Source organism: Mustela nivalis (assembly GCF_964662115.1).
Source record: "Mustela nivalis genome assembly, chromosome: 9".
Classification (NCBI taxonomy): Eukaryota; Metazoa; Chordata; class Mammalia; order Carnivora; family Mustelidae; genus Mustela; species Mustela nivalis.
In genome coordinates, this window is record NC_139028.1 from 39,196,753 (window position 1) to 39,216,687 (window position 19,935).

Here is a 19,935-nt window from a genome sequence, read left to right on the forward strand (position 1 = left end):
TGAGTTTGCTGACAGAAAAATACATTATTGTCACCATGCTCAGAATTCTACCAATAGTAAATTTAGCTAGGATTGTGGTTGGGATAGAATAGAGGAGGGAGGTAGTGGTGAGATAAAATATTAAACTTTAGTAAGCTACTATATTTTAGTAGTATTTATCTAAATACATTTATCTAATGAGATCTTTTAGTAGTGAAAAAAAGGGGAGGAGAGGAGAGGAATAAGTCCTAGTGTAGATAAGGTGAAGGGTAGAGGTATATTTCTCCTTAAAGGGATAAAGAGTACAGAGAAGAGAGGGTGGAAGAAATACTTATAAGCCCTATTTAAATCACATTTATTTTTAAATCTACAAATAACTATCCAGTTATGAGATAGTATAAATTTAAAATCATTTTTGCTGACCATATATTACTTAAAATAACCCTTAATGTCATATTTGGCCACTGAATTATAAAGTTTTCATTTTTTGATTATAAAAAGTATATATTTAATTTTCCAAATAAATTTAAAAATATATATAGACCAGCTAAATGTTAATATATACCAAATAAATAAATTTGGTAAAAGATGACATTTTTCCTCCTAATTTTTATTATTTCTTTTCTTCTACTGGCTTGGAGCTTTGCCCCTTTTTTTGTTCCTTTGTGTGTAAGGTTAGGTTGTTTGAGAGTTTTCTTGTTTCATGAGGTAGGCCTGCATTACTATAAACTTCCCTCTTAGGACAGTTTTTGATTCATCTCAGAGATTTTGGACTATTGTGTATTTATTTTCATTTGTATTTGTGCAATTTTGAATTTCCTCTTTGTTTTCTTGGTTGACCCAGTGACTGTTTTGTGGCATGTTATTTAGCTTCCATTTATCTGTGTTCTTTCCAGATTTTTTCTCGTGATTTCTTATGTTGTGGTCAGAAAAGATGCATGATATGATTTCAATCTTTTTTAATTAATGGAGATTTATTTTGCAATCTAAAATGCGATGTATTCTAGAAAATCTTCCATGTATACTTTAATATGTCACTTCTGCTGCTTTTGGTTGGAATGTACTGAATATATTTGTTAGATCCATCTGGTCCAATGGGTCATTTGGAGCTGCCGTTTTCTTGTTGATTTACTTTCTGGATGATCTATCCATTGATACACATGGGGTGTTAAAGTCCCCTACTCTTATTGTATTATTGCAACTTTCTTCCTTTATGTCTGTTAATAGTTGCTTTATGTATTTAAGTGCTTCTATGTTGGGTGCATAAATATTTACAATTGTTATATTCTCTTGTTAGATAGTTCCCTTTATCATTATGTAGCGTCCTTCTTTGTCTCTTGCTTTAAAGTCTACTGCTATGTCATTTTTTTTTTTTTTTTTTTTTTTTTTGCTTCAATCTGCATGGTATATATTTTCTTAGCCCTTCACTTTCAATCTGTATGTGTCCTTGGGTCTGAAATGAGTGTCTTTTGTAGGCAGCATATAGAAGGTTCTTGTTTTTTTGTTTGTTAGTTTGTTTGTTTCATTTCTTTTGATTGGAGCATTTAGTCCATTCACATTTAAAGTAACTATTAAGGGGTATGTGGCTATTGGCACTTGGTTAATTGTTTTCTCCTTGTTTTTGCAGTTCTTCTCTGTTGCTTTCTTTTCTTGTTTTTTGATGATTTTTTTTATTGTTATGCTTAGATTTCTTTCTATTTTTTGGGTATCTATTGTAGGTTTTTTGATTTGACAAGATGCCATATTTTTAAAAACAATTTATAAAGCACTATAAAATGGTTATAGGTTACTGTGCCCATGGATTCTGTGTTTCTAAGTATAAAAATAGTTGTTCAAATTTGTGTTAATTTATTTGAATGTAAAAATGCAGTCATTGTGATGATTATTCCAGAATTTGGTTTATTCTTATTAGCATTCTATTCTTAAGGATATTTCAGTTTTTGGGATATGTTTCCATTTTAAATGGTATACATTTAGCGAAAATGTTGTGCTTTGACCCTTGAGTGTTACTCTTGAGTGGTTTTGCTTCTGATCTCTAGTCAAGCTTTGATCACAGCATTCCATAAAACTCTCACCAGGGTCACTAGGATCTCTGTATTGCCATATCTGTTTTGCAAACTCAGGCTTCATCTTTCTGAATTTCTCAGAAGAATTTTTAGAATTTTAGAGCAATTCTTCTCTTAGCTTCTGAATTTATTCAGTGTCTCCTTTTATTTCTTTGGCCAAACTCCCTTTCTTTCTTGAATTCCAAATGTTTAGGCATCATAGGGTTCAATTCTGAAACATCTTCTTTATCAATATTCAGTGATTTCAGCCAGTATATACATAAAAGCCATTTGTATACTGATGATTCCTTGGAGCTAAATCTCCATCTTTACCCTTTTTCTTAGCATAAGACGTACTTGACAACTATTTTTGAAAATAAGAAGTTGCATAAAACTAAACAAAACCCATGACTTTTTTCCACTAACATCCAGTCTTTTTTCAGAGTTCTTCATTTACGTGAATGACATGTTATTCATCCCATTTCTTGGGTAAAATCTCTGGAATTATCTTTGATTCCTTTCTTTTTCTTAGTTCACACTGAATTCATTTTCAAATTCCATCATACATCCATACAAGATATGAGATTCTTTCCCCTCCACCCCCACTCACTTGTTCTCTCTCTTTCTCCCTCCCTCTAAAATAAATAAATTTTTTTTTTTTAAAGATTTTATTTATTTATTTGTCAGAGAGAGAGAAAGAGTGAGAGTGAGCACAGGCAGCGTGGCAGGCAGAGTCAGAGGGAGAAGCAGGCACCCTGCGGAGCAAGGAGCCCGATGTGGGACTCGATCCCAGGACGCTGGGATCATGACCTGAGCCGAAGGCAGCTGCTTAACCAACTGAGCCACCCAGGCGTCCCTAAATAAATTATTTTTTTAAAAAGCAAGTTCATTGTCACTTAGTTTGGAACAGCTGCTTTTCTCCGTTCTCCCTGAGTTCTTGTCTAGAGTCTATTCTCTACCCTCTAGATTAAGAGAGTCTTTTAAAATATAAGTCAAATATTGATGGGACTTTTCTTGTTCAAGATCTTTTAATGCCTTCTCCTCATATTTGGGATAAAATCCAGATTCCTTTCTGTGGTTCGCAATACCCCATATAATCTGATCTTTGTCTTGGTGCTCTTTCCACCATTTTCCTACCACCCTCTCTGTTCACTGCTATCTCACCCAAATCACTCCCTTCATTTTGTTCCTTTACAGACTGAGTCTGCTGTTCTCTTTGCCTCTCTCTCCCTCATTCAGTCATGCTTTAATTCAAATGTCACAATCCCAGAAGGTGACTTTTCAAACCTTTATAAATAGTACACTCTTTCAGTTTCTGCTTTCTTATTCAGTTTTATTTTTCTACAGAGTATTTATCATAATTGAAATCACATCACACATTATTTGTTTGTTTATTACGTGCCTTCCCTAATTCAATATGAACTTCATGAGGACGGAGACTTCATTTTGCTCATTGTTTTATCCCTGGCCATCTAACTTAGTGTCTGTTAGGTACTTAGTGAGTCTTCAATGAATGTTTGTTGACTTAATGAATGAATGGCTTATATTTAGAAAAAGAAGAATTGTGCACAAATATAAACCTTACATGATGTTTGCAGGACCTCCAAGAGAGCTTTAGTTATAAGTGAGTCACAGTGGGAATGTGAATGTCATGCAGAAAAAAAAAAAAAAAAATTGAGTGTGGCTGATTGTGTGAGAGAAGCACCACTCTGAGATGTGGGAGCCTGGATCCCTCACTCTTTTGTTCACCAGGATACACTTTGTAGCCCTTCTAAAGTTTGCACACCAGACTTTGATTCAGAATTCTAGGTTAGTCTACACTTACATAGTTGTTTTAAGTTAAGCTCCCTAGAAGCAGAACTTGAGAGAGAGATTTGAGTGCCTGTGATTTATTTTGAGAGTGCTTGCAGGTAAACCTGAAAGAAGGGAGGAGAGAAGAAGGAAAGGGAGGGAGCTGAGCAGGATTGTGGTCTCAATTCAGCCTTGTCCTAATGCACACAGCAAAGGCTCTGCATCATAAAATGGACCATAAGGTTGTTTTCTCCTTTAGTCAATGGACCACTCAGTCAGTCACTGGCTTTGTGTTGTCTGATTGTGGGAAGGGATTTTTTTCATTTAAAGTAGCACCCTTTGGTTAACCATAAGCAGCCAACACTTGTGTTATGAATCATAGATATTCATTCATTCAACAAATATTTATTGTAGGTCTCATGAGCCAAGTACTATCAGTTGCTAAGATTCATTAGTGAATAGATATGGTTTTGCAGCATAGATGGGGAGATGAGGAGATATTAATCAAACAAGCATGCAATCATGATTAGACACATACTGAATTATAACCCTGACCTCTAAATAATAAATCAAAGCGGTATTATAGAAACAAATCCATGATATTGTATAGATAATGGTTTCTTAGCAATGGTCCTTACTGCAATTCTTAAGAAAGATTGTGTGAATTCTTTATCATAGAAAACATTATCTAATGCTAGTAGTATATTAATCAAATATTTCTCAGGCTTATTTGAAACCTCAAATAGAATTTAAAAAATGTATTTTCAGTCTGAAACCATGTTGGTGTAAAAGTCCATTGGTGATCAATGTTTAAGTTGAAGGGAACTAAGGTCTTGTGTTGGATGGTAATTATTTTTTGTCTTTTAGAAATTATACCCCTAAATCCTATCACTTACTGGCCAACGCAAAAAATAAGGATCTTGAATTTGTGGACTATTCAATTTCATAGATTGCATATGATCCTTTAGTTCATGTGGAGTTTCATTGAAGTCATTGAAATGTTATGAAATTTTCACCACTATAAGGCTGCCATAACTGTGCTTAAAAAGAGCAAAATTTAAAGGACAAAAAGTAATGTGAATAAATAGGTATATATCACCAAGTCCAAGCAAATTTTGAGAATTCAGTATAAGGGTTAAGATCTGCCAAGACTGTAATAGGAAATCTTGTTTTATACATTAAATTATTAGGAGGAAATACACAGAACACTTTTTTGTTCAAAAACATTTTTAATGACCAGTAAATTGGATATCAGTAAATATCCACTAGTAACTCCTAATTTTTATCTAAGGTCTATTTTCACCTTAACAAAGTTTTTTATATGGTACTTTGGAAACAACTGAACTAAAAAATAAGCCAGCTAATGAACAACATGTCAGTAAAATAGTGCATTTCTTACTTTCTTTGCCACAGAGCAAAAATTTCAAAAGTATATAATTCTCTTGAAGTGTCATCAAACCATTTCTTTAGGAGAATGCAGTAGTAGCAAAAATAACAAGGCTTATTTTCAATAATTCTATTCATACCTCAAATCCTTGTGGTCTTCCTAGACTCTCTTTAATATGTTTCCATGCAACAAGAATCTCTGACACAGACATACTTGTAGCCTTGACATCTGTGGGAGCAGCACTGGGTTCTGTACAAAGGAAAATGGAAATAATAACTGTGATGGTAACAAGTTGTCTATGAAAACGTTGCACCTGAATCTGTCAGGTGTTACCACCTTCTACCTTATTTTTGAAATGAGGTGCTATGGTAGCTATGAAAAACATAACAAGATAAAAAGATGATCTTTTTGGATTTCTATACTTGGGTCAAGTCTCATCAATATTTTACCAATGACAAATGACAAAATTAGCAAGACAAGCAAAGATCTTTATCCTTGTATTAACCAGGACATTTCTGGAGATGTTAAATTGTCTGACAAATTATCTGCCAGTCTAACATAATGATCAAAAGCATGGACTAGAGAATCAAGCTCGCCTATTTTGCTGCTGTTGTTTTCACCTTCAAAAACTTTTATTTATTTGCATTTAGGCAAGTTGTTTTGACTTTTTCTATGCTCCAGTTCCCTCATTTGTAATATCGGCATAATAAGAGTACTTATCTCAGAGGCTTTTAAGTTTTGTTTTTGCTGGAATAATTGATATAAAATATTTAGCACAATGCTTGGCACTTAAAATATTAATTCACAAAATACCTTTTATTGTTAATTTATTTTATTTTTTACCTTGCAGGCACAAATAGAGTAAACATTTCATTAGTTTTTTTTTTTTTAATTGTTGTTCTTGTTCCAACCTCAAAACTACATTTCCATGATTGTATAAGGAATGTGATAGGAATCATGATTTTTAAAAGGCATCCATTGACTTTTAAGACAGTTATACGCTGAAAAGGAAAATCCCTGGAGGTCTCAATCCTACTGCTCAAAGTACATTTTCATTTGTTCCTACACTTGATGACTTTTCTCACACTTTTTTCCCAAATATACCATGTCTGACTGGCATCCATCAAGAGGTGCACTTTATTTGAGGTTGCACTGTATGTGAGGAACAAAATGTTTTCAGCTTTGACGTTGCTGAATCATAAATACTATGTCACAAACACTCGTTAAATGAAATGGCAAAATAAAGGCCATACTTCAGTTCAAACAGTTCTGTACAAAGTTAATTTAAAAAACTCCTTTGTAGAGACTTTAATACTAACCCATATCACTGGTAAGACTTCAGATTAAACTATTGAAAACGTTTTGTTTGTTTGTTTAGATTCAGGGAGCTATACATCGAAGCTGAGTTGTAACTAAAATATTTAAAAATCATTTTTAGAGATAGTAAAGGAATTATAAACATTTTCTGAGAGCTTCGTTTTTCTAATGAAAGGTAGTCACACATCTACCTAGAGAAACTTTATGTATTATTAATGAAAATTATCAATGAAAAACATCTACCCTTGTTACTATAAAAGAAAACTAGGAAAGACTTTTCCAAAGGTACTTGTTTGTACTGAGTAATGATTATCTTCTGATAAAACTCACTAAATCACATGTTATAATTATGTTAATTCAAAATGCTTTAGTAAATTCACATTAATCTTTACATAGGAGCCGACATTATTCCAGCTATGGTATAAATTGCAATTTCTCATTCTGTCACCTTTTATTATTTTCTTTGTTCACTGGTTTCCCTCACTCCATTTTCCAACTTCCTAGTATCTGGCATCTTCATGATTAAAAAAGAAAAGAAAAGAAAAAAACTGGAGAACTTCTATCAGAATTCTGATCACCAGACTTGCAACAAGATTTTTTTTTCGTTGTTACTTAGTAGGAGTTAAAATTCTTTATTTTTGCAAACAAATGAAAGGAAATGGTGATGTTCTTAAGGTGTGTACAACCTGATCTCCAGGATTTAAGGTATGATTTATTTCAAAGACAGCCACACTTGGGGTATCACTTGTTATTCACAAGCAATTTTGCTTATCTTTTAAATTAATGCATTAGAGAGTTTTGTGTGCCACATGCCTTCTTTCAGCTTTTTTTTATTATTGAAGCAATTACATCATTGTCAAAGAAGATTGCAGGGAGATAAATAATTTCAGGAATATAAAACAGTGGTTGGGTAGAAGTCTTTCTATCCCTCTTTATCCTTAGAGAAAGGAATAATTTCTTTCTCCGCTTTCTGTAGCACTGCACAACCTTAAGTAGTTTTCTCAAATAGAAATAAGAAAGTTTTAAAAAATAAAGAAAAGTTTAAAGGAAAAGAAAAAATATTCAGAAATCTATTTCCTAAACAAGCACCCTGAATTTCTGTTTAAAAGCTCTGAGGATTTTAAATCAGGATCAGACATGATATGTCATAGATACAAGCAGACATGTCATAGATACATTCTTGGGGGTTAATATTATAATTGCATCTCATTGAATGAAGGCAGATGAATCAAACAGAACTTAAGAGTCATTTTTTTTTTAACGTGTTTTACCTTCTGGATGTAAAGAGTATCAGAAATAAACCCATGTTGATCTAAATGAGAAATTTTGGCATGTAAAAAAAAAAAAAGTGATATCCGTGGGTTTACTTCCAGAAGGTTCAGTATATATTGTTATAGCCAATGATTGAAAGGTTTTCTGTAAGCAAGAGTACTGACTAGATCACAGAATGTGTAGTTTGGATTGGAATTGGCTCTTCTGTTTGAGTATCCCATTGTAACTGAATAATGGAAGGTAAGAAAGAAAACTAGAAAACTATAAACTAAACTATTTTTAAAACTAAAGTTTTAAGTTTTAGTTTTAAAACTAAAACTAGAAAGAAGTTAGTAAGTCACTTGAATCAAAGATCGTAAATGCATGGCCAGTGGGTCTTTAGTCATGCTTTGTATGGCCCAATAATACATTAATTTATTTCAACAGTTCATATAAAAGAATTTCTGGCTTCTTTATGGAAAAAAGAAGAAAATTGGTGATACCAAGTCTGAATTTGTGGATCTCGGTAGATGAGAATTAGCAATTCATCTCATTAGTCAGGACATAGTCTTTTCAGTTTGCCAGAGTCCCTACCACTACCTATTATCTCACGCTGGGACTACTTCACTTATTTATATCTCTTACTGCAACTTATAGGATTTTGAGTTATGGACCTATGTTTTAGATCCACATTCTCATTTTGCAGATGAAAATGTGACATGTACACAGGTTGATTTTCCCGAACTCTGCTTCTGGCTCTGAAAAGAACCCCAACTAGAGCTCAGGTCTCAAGTACTCTTTCTTCTGTTGTTTTTATATTGGTGCAAGGCAGCAGCTGGCTCATTCTATATTTCTTAGTCAGCTTTGAGGTAGACAAGAGATTTCGGAGGGAACATATAGTTCGTTTTCTTGTTGCTCAATTACTTCTAAATAACTGACAGAGGTATAGATGGAATACAATTAAAAACAAACAACAACAAAAAATAGATGAGGGGAACAGCCAAAGGTAATAATAATTGCCATTTATTGAGGGTTTGTTATGTGCCTAGTGTTATTCACAAATCTTTACATGAATTTATTAATCCTTCCAAGAACCCTGCTATCTCTATCACTATTTCTGCCAATAAAGAAATTGAGAGGCAGAGTCAAGCAGCTTGCCCAAGTTCACATAGCTGCTAGAGGGTGGAGAGAGGATTTCAACACATCAATTAGGTTGTAAATGCCATGCTGTTCCACTTCTGTGCATTTATCTGTGTTCACACACATGATGCTTTTCCTTGTATTATTGCTTTCTTCTCTCCTTGTTGTACCACACCAAATTTCTCTAGAAGAGTATTATTGTTGGGGTCCCTACTTGGGCTCTCTACTCTAAGTCTTGTTAGAAGCCACCCTAAACCCTGTCATCTCTTATTTAACTTTACTGCAGCCTTACTGTCAGCTCCTTGTATTCCTGTTTCATGGAATTTTTGATAAAGCTGAACCACAATTGCACTGCTTCTCATAGATCCTATTATATTCAGGCATTTCTGAAACTCTCCTGATCTGTAAATAACAATGTGTTTCCTGCCACTCTCACTTCATTATACTCAGGTAATCCGAGGAATATTCAGGGACTTATTTCAGAGACTGTACTAATGGTATGTGTAATAAACTCAAAGACTTAAAAAGATTTTGTTTTTCTTTTACTTATGATGATATTAATTAGGCCATGGCTAACTCCTTCACTCCAGTCTTGGGATGTAAAGTGGACAAGCTGATTGATAGATTTCAGTTTCTGTCAGATTAAAAATTTTGAACAGCATTACCATGTTCATGAATTTAGATGATATATTTGTATTAAGTGACTTAACAGCTGGAGTTCTCCAAGTAAGATGGGGGATGTGCTTGCAATATTGATTATACATCTGACTTCCCAGGAGGGGTGGGTAACAGCATTAATCAAAGGAGGGTTTAATAAACTCCTTGGGAGAAAGGGTTATGGTGTCATTATTTAAAAATTCAGCGAAGACCGCTGTAGTTGAACTTTTACAGGCACTAATCCAAGTGGATCATCTGGCAAAGACAGGAAATTATTCCTTGTATTTTACAACTAATATGCCAATTTATTAATTTTCAAGCTCACATAAATCCCACTGAGTACGAATTGATCTGGAGAATAACACCTCATGAATGTTGGGTTTTAATTTGGGCTGTGGTAGCTCCATTTGCAAGGAGATAATTGCATATCATTTTCTGCAAATGAGGAGAGGATTCTTGGTTTTAACAAAAAGTAAAGCAGTATACTTTTCACATACAAGGCAAAAGCCAAATAAACTAGAGAAAGCTAAGTCTTATCACAAATAAATAAATCTTTCAAACTATAATTTATCTTTATCAAATCTCCCTCTATTATTCTATTAGATATAATTGAATGCTCAGGTTCTTTTGCTTTCAAAACTCTAGTAGTAAGAACTAAGTGGAAAATGGATATAAGTTTGACTAAAAACTATTTCTAGATATGTAGAAGTGAAAGCCAAAAAAACTACCATGCATTATAAATTACTATGTTGCAACTTTGCTCTCATTTAAAAAACATTAGAGTTGTTTCCAGAATGAGGGTATTGTATAGGATTACAGCATATCCCAGGGATTTAAACTCAAATCAAGATTAGAATGCACATAATTCTTGCTTGGTTTAAAGGGTGTAAATAGTGATACATGTGCAAGGTGTACAGAAGTCTTGGTAAACAAATGTCTCTCCTTCCAGGATTATCTAGAGTCATTTAGGGTTACTTCTGTTGCTGAAATCTTGAAAGGTTTCCAAGGCACAAGAGCATTAACAGAAGAACTCTTTGGAGCTTTTCTGACAGTATTCTGTGGTAGCAGTCTACTTTGGATTTACAAGAGTCAAGGTCATTTCTCAAGTGATTTATCAAGAACCAATATTATAAATGACGAGTTCTTTCACTAAAGATCACATTCAAAATTTTCCTATAATAATGTAATTCTCACTCTCATTCCAATTACCTTTCTTCTTTTTTAAAAAATTTTTTATTTCTTTTCAGCGTAACAGTATTCATTGTTTTTGTACCACACCCAGTGCTCCATGCAATCTGTGCCCTCTCCAATACCCACCACCTGGTTCCCCCAACCTCCCACCCTCCCGCCCCTTCAAAACCATCAGATTGTTTTTAAGAGTCCATAGTCTCTCATGGTTCACCTCCCCTTCCAATTTCCCTCAACTCCCTTCTCCTCTCCATCTCCCCTTGTCCTCCATGCTATTTGTAATTGCCTTTCTTGAGAGGAAAAGAAAGGAATGGAAGGTGTGAGGCATGCACATAAGCACTTATAGAAGTATCCTCTGGATGTGCGTGTCATCCATCATTGATGTACCACTGAGAAATAGGTTGAGAAATAGTATTGCAAGGTTTGTCTTGAAGACCTTGCTTCCTTTCAAACAACATGAATTTTGGTGGCACACGTTTTCTTCCTGCCTTGGTGCTGGCTGTGAAAAGGTGGCTTTTCCATGGTACTCCAAGCATGTAGCTAGTCATCTTTCTATGAAGAATAATTGTGCCTGTGAACAAAGATAGAATGCCAGCCCCAATCCTCTTGTTCTTTACTTTATCAAAAAATATGGTAGGCTTTTGAGGTACTAAGCAAGTGGACTAGGTTAGTGGAAGAACAAAGGTGCAGAATTTGTCTTATGGAGAACTATGGCCTCAATCAGATCAGTTGGGCTTTGGGCAAGGGTATGATGACAAAGGCACACTCTGAATCTGTATGAATGTCCTCCAACATAGAGAAGTGGAAATTGCAATGGCATGAGTACACTATATAGTATATCTTATAAGTTCATTACAGTCCTTGACTCTTAAAAAATGGTTTAATATTCAACATGTTCACTCTTTTAAAGTAAAGCAATTTTCCTATCTAGGAAAATTAAAAATTAGAGTATTTAAAATTATAGAATAAATTGACAAACTTTGAGATTCAGATTTGTAATGGCTTCTAGAGATATTCTAGTTCAGGACTTTCATTTTTAAAGTGGAAGAAGAAAAAGATCCAGAGAGGTGGATAAACTATAAGATTTTAGTTAGAGGGGCACCTGGGTGGCTCAGTGGGTTAAAGCCGCTGCCTTTGGCTTGGGTCATGACTCCCAGAGTTCTGGGATCGAGCCCCATATCTGGTTCTTTGCTCGGCAGGGAGCCTGCTTCCTTCTGTCTCTCTGCCTACTTGTGATCTCTGTCTGTTAAATAAATAAATAAAATCTTAAAAAAAAAAAGATTTTAGTTAGCAGATTGAAACTTTGACTGTCCATCTCAGGCAAATGCTCTTTCTTTCCATTGTCCTACTATTCCTAGTTGGCACGGTTTAATGATGTTAAAACTTTACTCATATTTACACAAAACGTTCCAAATTAGTAAATTTTACTAGTGAGCAAATGCCAAATACAAATTTCAATTTTGTTGTTAGAACAAAAGTAGGGACACCTGGGTGGCTCAGTCAGTTAAGCATCTTCTTTTGGCTTGGTTCATGATCTCAGATCTAGCTCTGCTTCTCCCTCTCCCCCTCCTCCTGCTCATACTCTCTCCTTCTCTCCCTTTCTCTCTCTCAAATAAATAAATACACTTTTTTAATACTAAAAAAAAAGCAGACTATCTAGATTTAATTTGCCTGGTATCATTCATATGTCAATCTACCAAAATAAATGAAGTGCTACTATGAAATATGTTATAGCAACAACCTCAGGGTCTTAAAAAAATATGCATATTTCCTATCTAGGTTGAAAGAGTAATCTCCAAAGGCAAGCTATTTCAAGTTTAAGGAAACACAGTATAAACAACCCACCGTGATTGCTATAATTTAATTTCAAAGCAAAGGTTGACAAGGAACCTTCCAATCTTGATTTCTTAAAGTTAGCACTGGTGTTACTCTACAAAGCTTGCTCACAAACCTTTCCAGTTTACCTTCGGTGACCTTTGGAGTTATGTGCTTGATAATTAAGTTGAAGAAATTTTAAAGCAACAAGATGGATTTCCTGAACAAAATCTGTACTTCAAAATAGATATTTTCAGTAACAAATAGTGCAAAATATTATTATATATATTATAGTAAAATAACAAAATATTATTATTATATACATTCTGATGAGAGAGTTTAGAGTAGTAGTTAAAAGCATGAGCTTTGGAGCCATACAGATGCAGGTTCAAATCCCAGCTGTGTCACTTACTATAGTTATTTACAATTCTCTCACTTACTGGTGTGAATTTGAGTGTGTTTCTTTATTTCTCTGAGCCTCAGCTTCCTGAAAAGTATATTAGGGTTTGAGATTGCTACTTCCTGTTTGGTTGTAAGAGTTAAATTAAACAAATCTAAGTAATATGGTACTTCTGCTGTATCTGGGAACACTTCAGATACTTAAGATGCTAAGTGCATGGGTATCTCACTGGAACACCTATGATTCCTTGTTATTACTTGATTCTTCACTTTTTCTGGTCATTATCACTAGGATAAACTTTCTACTTCTTCTTCAGAATTTGGTTCTATATTTAAAAAAAAAAAAAACAAACAACTCAGGGCTATTTGTACTGAAAAACTGCACCTTACATAAATCAGACACTATTTTTGTGCTTCAATATTCAAATGACCTTTTTCCCACCCCCAACCCCTGCCATGTAGCTCATGTGTGCAACAATGTTTCATCCATATAACATCCACATAACATCCATAATAAAACATGGAAGCAGAGTTGCGCAGCGGAAGCGTGCTGGGCCCATAATAAAACATGGAATGTAAATAATAGGGATAAAGAAACTGACCTCCTTCAGCTGAGCAGATAACCACAATCTGACTGAAAGGTCCATCTCCTTTATTGTTATAAACACCAACCTTCACTTCGAAGGGAGTAAGAGGAGGAACACTTTCATCTCGATAAATGAATTTTGAAGCTTCAGAGGATGTCACCATTTTTTCCTTCCAGCCACGTGTTCCATTGGGCCTGAAAGCCACAATATAGCCGAAGCCTTCCCCATTCTGAAATTCTTCAGATACTGGCTAAAGAAGAAAAATACAATTAATGATCAGCAAATTAACTGATTAAAACAGCCACTTCTCCCAAAATTTATTTTTTCTTTTTAAATAATGGATAACCAGAGAAATGGAGACTTTCAAATCTGTAATGCTACACTGGAAGACAATCACTTAGTATAGAACAATCACTTAGTAGTCTTTGGAAGCTTAAAAGGAGTTAAAAGCAAAAGATAAAAACTTAAATAATATCAGTTGGTATTTAAGAATAGTATCAAGGGTCCTGAAAACTCTTGGAGTGAAACAAATTTAAACCTGTTAGTCATGTATATGAAATGAACCTTCCACACTAGAATTTAGCATGTTGGGGAAAACTGTCATATGGTCTGGTGGTCAGAAAAATCTGTTGCTGGAAATGCTCTGCAGAGTCCTTTGTGCAGAAAAACAGGAACTATTAATGTAAGACCTTCTTTATGGTATTTTCTTTTTCATTTGCTTTTGTGCTTTATTAATGTGAAAAATCAGAAAAGAATATTTGTTCAAGTAATTGTTATACTATCTGCTTATATTTAAATTTGTTAAACAGGCATAAACACCATAGAAAGGAGTAATTATGATTGACTAGTTAGTTAAAGGAGCAGTCACCAGCCACTTCCTAGCATAATGCTTGACACATAGATACCAAATATATATTTGTTGAAACATGTTTTTTTCTTCTTTTGAATTTTGATTTGAGGAAAAACTGTATTGAGTAGAGAAAGAGAGACAAAGCTTATTATATCAAAGTTTTATAGACTAAATGTTTTTGTCCCCCTAAAATTCATATAATGAAATCTTAACCCCCAATGTGATGGTATTAAGAGGTGAAGATTTTGGTAGGTTATTAGATTATGAGGGTGGAGCACTTAGGAATGGGAGTAGTGCCCCTCTTGCCCCTCTGCCAGTGAGAAAATGGCCCTCTGTTAGGCAGAGAGCAGGCTATCACCAGACTGGAATCTGCTGGTGACTTGATTTTAAATTTCCAGGCTCTGAACAGTAAGAAATATTTTTCTGTCATTCATAACTCACCCCCAGTCTATGGTATTCTTATTTTAGCATTGGGTCTAAGACATGAAGCTGAAAGATAAGGAAGTTTCTTAAACTCATTTAAAGAGAAATTATTCAATCTCTCTGTACCAAGTACAGGTCCTATATATGTAGCCTTATTTTCTAAGGAATCAACAAGTCTGACAACTGAGTACAGGCATACTTACCTCCCAGGCTATGACTAACTCATGCCTTCTTCCACTTCTTCCACTTACGTTGGTGGGTGCTGTCTTTGGAACTGTAAATGAAAAATGGGCTAAAGTGAGGACAATAAATAGATGTTTAATTTAAGAGAATATGTAAGAACACATTATGACCCTATTTGGTCTTAAAAATCCCAAAACAATCAATCAGAATTGAAGTTATAGTGGCCATATTCAATATTAATTAAAACAAAATGTTTGTGACAGATACCCTGTTTTCAAATCTGTATAGGAGAGTTTGATACATATTTTTCATGGCAACATAATACATTATCAAACCAGTCGCCTGGTAAATGCTCTGTGGTAGTAAAGTTGAAATCTCAATAACACTAAAGTTAAGGACATCTACTAATGATTAAATTTCATTTTACAAATTTTCTCCTTTCTGATGATGTGACTCTTCCATGGCCTCAGGGCTTGCAGAACTCTGAGAAAGTCTATGGGTTGACTTACTACTTACTGCTTTACCAGAACCCGCAGGAAGTTCCAGTTTAAAGAAAAGACAACAGTTCCACAGAGTGAGAACCTATTTAAATAAATAAACATTAAAAAAATAAAAAAAAAACTATCAAGAATGGATCTTTTGGGGTGTCTGGGTGACTCAGTGGGTTAAAAGCCTCTGCCTTCGGCTCAGGTCATGATGCCAGGGTCTTAAGATTGAGCCCCACATTGGGCTCTGTGCTCTATGGGGAGCCTGCTTCCTCCTCTCTCTCTGCCTGCCTCTCAAATAACTAAATAAAATATTAAAAAAAAAAGAATAGAACTCTTTGTAACCCACAAAATACACAAGCACCCAGTGAAACTTTTTCAAATGAGTAACTATTAAAAGAATAAATGTCTCAAAGGAATAAATTTCTCCTTCATTGCACCAAAACACAAAATCTGTAGTTGAAAGGGAACATTTTCAAAGGAAGAACTGTTAAATGAAGACCATTAAAAGAAATCATTTTCCAGGCTATGAGTCTGCATTAACAATTTTACACTTCAGCGTTGCCTTTATGTCCTTGCATATAGTTTTTAAGTGATATTTATATACTCACAAGCAATAAATTCACTCCTATATATTACTTACTTGGATGAAAGGCTATTAATTACTGGTAGATATTCAAAGCATATACAGCATTTTATGTACCAGAAAAACTGATGTGGAATTTATATTCCACGAGAAAGGAAAAAAAAAAAGTGCTCTTCGCAAAATGAAGGAGGTGGGAGAGAAAAGTCTGTGAATATATATAATTGGCTCCACTGAAATAAAAATGTTTATTCACCAGGCTCCAAATTTCAGTGTCTTTGGGCACTTTTCTTCATGGATATGAGTTCTTGTCTTGCTCATGCACATGTGGAAGGATATATATATATACAGACACATGTATATATGTATATACATATATATGTGTATACACACATATATATTACATATATATAAATTATTTATATGTGGAGTACACTCATGCATATATAGAAGAAGATTATATATATGTATATGTATGCGTATATATGTGTATATATATGATTATTTACATGCGGAGTTCACTGTAAGGAATTTTCTCAGAATTAAATGGAATTAGATACCCCTTAGTCTGTCATCTCAAGACATCACAAGAAATTCAACTGAGAAAAAAAAATGATACTATTAGAACAATAACAGTGAATATGACCTGATTTATATAAAAAGCAAGTAAATCACTTATTAACTTGTTTTTTTATTAGCCATAGTTATTGCTGAATATAACAACATATGACATCCCAGTTTGTTGACACCATGTCCTCAAACCACTGTTATATAATTCAAGTTCTAAATTTATTTTCTGGTCCATGCTATAGGTAAGGTACACAGGAGTGGAGCTGGTTTAACTGTATGCATAAAAGAACAGGGATCTAAGGATCCAAATATCCCTTCAGTGGGTGCAGTGGGTGATCTCTGAGATCTGAGTTGTTATCATTAATGCGTGGTCAAACAAGTAGATAAGCATGTTAATTTGTTGATATGATATGACTATGGCATTTGTTTGTAGAAAAAAAAAGGAACACTCATGCATGCACACTTCATGTTCATCTCTGATAACTGACAGTTAAATAATATTATACATAGTATCTACCACAGCCACCTACTTCATCTATTACATTGAAATCACTGTTTAGTCCCTAAACTTAGGATTTTGAATCTTTTTCTTTGAGGATATTTTCCCTATGATCATGGATGTTGTGGAGAGACTAGGCACTGAAGACTACTTTCTCTTTTGTTCAGCTGTCAAACATCACCTCAAAAGAGGATGTATGGAAACTTTAACTTAAAAGCTGGAGAGTAGGCTGTATTCTCTCTAGTTGAATATTTCTTGAAGGTCATTTAAAAGATAAGGCTAGAATAAAATACAAATAAATGACTATTGAAAGTTGATTTTTTTCTTCTGAAGCTTTGGTAATATTGTTCCACAATCCATTAATGCTTTTATTTTTTAGAAAACATATTTAGATTTTTCAAAAATTTTAACTTTTCTAAATAAAAAAGTGAAAAGACACTAGTAAAAAATTTGGTGAAAATTTCTACTTAAAGGAGAAAGAAAGCAAAATAACACTTTCTACAATGTGATTTGCTTTCCTGTGGGTAATTTCATCATTGAAGTATCCACAAATGACCCAGTTTAGAAAATTTATTTTATTATTTGAAAGTAGTCTTTGAAGTTTTCCTTTTGCTGCTAAATTATTTTCAAGGAAGATAGCCCATATCAATTTAATATAATATTTATCCATAAATAAAGACATTCTGTTAAGTGAAATAAGCCAAAGAAGGACAAATACTATATGATCTCACTTACATGTAGGATCTAAAAAAATGGAACTACTAGAAACAGAATAGATTTATGGTTGCCAGAGGTGGTGGATGGTGGGTAGAGGAAATGGGTGAAGATGGTCAAAAGATACAAACTACCAGTTACAAGATAAATAAGGTCTGGGTATGTAGTATATAGTTAACAATTCTGCATTATATATTTGAAAGTGGCTGAAAGAATAGATCTTAAAACTTCTTATCACAAGGGAAAAAATATAATGATGTGAGGTGATAGATGTTAAATAAACTTACTTTGGAATCATGTCACAATATATACATGTTGTATATCCTTAAACTGATAAAGTGTTATATGTCAACAATATCTCAATAAAACTAGAAAAGAAAGCAAAAAAAAAAAAAAAAAAGAAATATTAAGACTTTAATAACTGGGCACCAGACATTGTGTTTTGTTATCAGGATCACAATGTTTGCATTAGGTACTCCTAATTGTCTTAATTTTCCCAATTTCATGCAGATGATCAATGGAACCTATATTCATTCATTTATTTTTCAAGTTATCGCTGCAGTCACAATTTCAGAGTCCACTGATTTTAATTATATCCTTTTATTTATAAAACAACATATTCAAGGTATGTAGGGATTTGACTTAATCTTTCAGTGCATTTGTGGTATAAAAGTTCTATAATTCTTGTTAGAACCATGAAATTAATATAATCAAACATCTGATAAATGCTTTTATTGAGTTCAGAGAAATACATATTTATTGGAAAACTAAATATATTTTCAATATAATTAATGAAAACCTGATTTAGAATTAAACAGCTAGATACTTTTTTCCTTTAGTTGGCTACTGATAGATGTCATCAGCTTATTAGCTCAGAGAATCAAGTTTACATGCATGATTAGTGGATTAAAGTCAGACTCTTCCGAGTTTCTTTCTGAGCAATGCTGTTCCATAAATGGATAATATTATTAACACTTTTTTCACAAGCTGTAAATGCCTTGCTATTTTGGGCCTTATTTGGCATGTTGAAATGTAAACTATTGTCTCTTTCCACCTTATGCATTGGAAATACTATAAACACTCAGAGTGATCAAGCTATAGTAACTTAGTTTAAGCATGCATGACTTTAAGCTTGAATCTCAAAGGACTCAAAATATAATAGTTTGAACAAAGTCAATCGCTAACAACATGCCTTAATTTGCATTAAACTAAAAAAAGACAGGATGAAATTATTTACAAACTCTTTTTTCCTGAAAAACTTCTGTTATCTAATACTGTGGATGTTTATGCAGCTTATTTAGTAATATAGCTTTCTTAGACACCTAGGAGAGCACATGTATTTTAAGAGTTTAATGATAATCCAGCAACTGTTTGAAAAGAAAGTTGCAAAAGTATAGGAAGAAGAAAGGGAGTTTGTTTATACAATAATGGTGGGAGTTAAGAGGGAAATTAAAACAATTCTTAACTGAATTGACATATGTAGCACACAAACATTTCAGTTAACTGATTATTATTTAAGTTCATTTTATACAGTTAGTTAAGTTTAAAGAATATCCAAAACAAAAAGTAGCAGTGGCATTTTCTAAAGAGTTCAAATAATGCTTTTACTCCTATTAGTAGGATAGATAAGGTGATATGCACAAATTGAAATGTGTTTTTGTGGGAGTGAGTAAGGTCTGGGCTTGGGTTTCAGTCCTACCATTCCAGCTAAACTGGTTAGCTGAAAATATTTCTTTACTTTGTTGTCTTTCACAAAGATATAGCCTACTTTTTAAAGTTATTTTTCAAAATTATTTATTACGATGCCTGGAACTATAATTTATAAATATTACCTAATGCTATCATCTACTTAGATTTCAAAAAGAGAAAATGGTGAAGTCTTCTATGATAAACACTAGGTTTATTTTCTATGATACACATTAGTTAAAGTTCAACATATGTAATCTTGAGAGATTATCCCCTTGAAAATATGTATAATATTGCTTTGATAGTACCATGGTAATTACACTTTCAGTTTTGGCTCAGCTTGTTTAAATTTGGAAACCTAGGCAATATAGCAGTTTTGATTTACA

The 19,935-nt window shown here is 33.6% G+C and overlaps 1 protein-coding gene across 1 annotated transcript in view; it reads right to left on the reverse strand.

The window, feature by feature from the left end:
• Nucleotides 1–19,935, reverse strand: part of CNTN5 (contactin 5) — a 782,527-nt gene that overhangs the window by 49,060 nt on the left and 713,532 nt on the right. The window contains exons 17-19 of the mRNA XM_082683339.1: nt 15,033–15,103; nt 13,572–13,806; nt 5,342–5,451 (exon numbers count right to left, since the gene is read on the reverse strand). Coding sequence (XP_082539465.1) covers nt 5,342–5,451; nt 13,572–13,806; nt 15,033–15,103 — 416 coding nt within the window. The remainder of the gene's footprint in view (nt 1–5,341; nt 5,452–13,571; nt 13,807–15,032; nt 15,104–19,935) is intronic.